Genomic DNA, 1,262 nt, shown 5'->3' with positions numbered 1-1,262 from the left:
TTAAAAAAAACTCTGGTGGTGCTTCAAGTGCATGTTTTTCAGCATAATTATTATTCTGTTATCAGAACTGATTTGTACTAAAGGACTAATTGTGGGATAGGCATACATCACAAACTTTTGAACCCTCAGGATTACTGGGTCATAAATCCACAACAGGACTGATGTGGATGAGATGATGAAGTCCACCCAGTACATGACCACAAAGCAAATGACCAGCACCAAGATAGACTGTGTGGCCCTTTTCTCAGGTGATGCTCTTAGGTGGTTGATGCTATGAAGATGCTTGTACTGTCTCTGATGTCTGCACAAGATAATCACCATGTATGTACTTGTAGTCAGCATAACTCCTACAAGAAATACATCTCTGGAGGTTGTAACTGTAAAAATCAATACTTTGATGATGTAGTTCATGCGGAAGAGTGAGCAGGATTTAGTAACCTGCATTTGGTTAGTTTCACTTAAATTAGTAAAACCACGAACATAGAAGATCCGGTTACTACTGTAGGACAAATTGAAAGACCAAATACACAAGAAAACATGGATCATATATTGTTTTAGTTTTTGTTTAAACTTTGCCAACAAAGAGGTACTGGGACTGATAGTGACAGCCTGGAACACACTCAGGAGGCAGGTGGTACATATAGAGAGCCCTCTCATCACCCTGCTTATGTAAAAAGTTGCCTTACATTTGAAGTCATTATCAATGTTCAATGACTCAAATATATTTGTAAGGAAAAGGTCCCCTCCAGTGAGGAACATCATTATGTGAATGAAAGTCAGTTGACCGGAGATCAAGTCTGTGGGCTTAGGTCTGTGACCTATAATTATGAAAATATAGAAACAAAGAAGAAACATATTGGCTAAGACTCCAAGTCCAGCTTGGAAATAAAGGACGTTCTTGAATGAAGACATTAGTGAAAATTGTATTCATCTTAAGAGCATAGTGGAAGTTTATTTCAAATATCTGAAAAGAAAATAGAGTATACATCAAACTTATGATACACTGGATAATGAGACTGTATCCTCATTTTATTTTATGTACTAGTTGAAGATTGGCTTGTCTCTTTAAATTTTGATGGTCCAGATTTTACATCATAGCCTACATTTTTATATTACTTCCATTTATCTCCTGTATACATATAATATTGTAGACTATAATTGCATTTACATGTATTTATATAGAATTCATAATTTGTGAGTTTATAGTAGCCCTGAGACTCGTATCTTAGAAACCAATCCTGTTGGTTTAAATTGCCTCATTG

The 1,262-nt window shown here is 35.7% G+C and overlaps 1 protein-coding gene across 1 annotated transcript; it reads right to left on the bottom strand.

Moving 5' to 3' along the window:
* Positions 1-912, bottom strand: Vom1r74 (vomeronasal 1 receptor 74). Its single transcript, XM_039108514.1, has one exon. It carries the CDS (start codon positions 910-912, stop codon positions 1-3), a length of 912 nt encoding a protein of 303 aa, XP_038964442.1.
* Positions 913-1,262: the final 350 nt, after the last annotated feature.

This window comes from Rattus norvegicus, chromosome 4 (assembly GCF_036323735.1).
Source record: "Rattus norvegicus strain BN/NHsdMcwi chromosome 4, GRCr8, whole genome shotgun sequence".
Classification (NCBI taxonomy): domain Eukaryota; kingdom Metazoa; phylum Chordata; class Mammalia; order Rodentia; family Muridae; genus Rattus; species Rattus norvegicus.
This window is presented reverse-complemented; position numbering and strand designations above follow the sequence as displayed.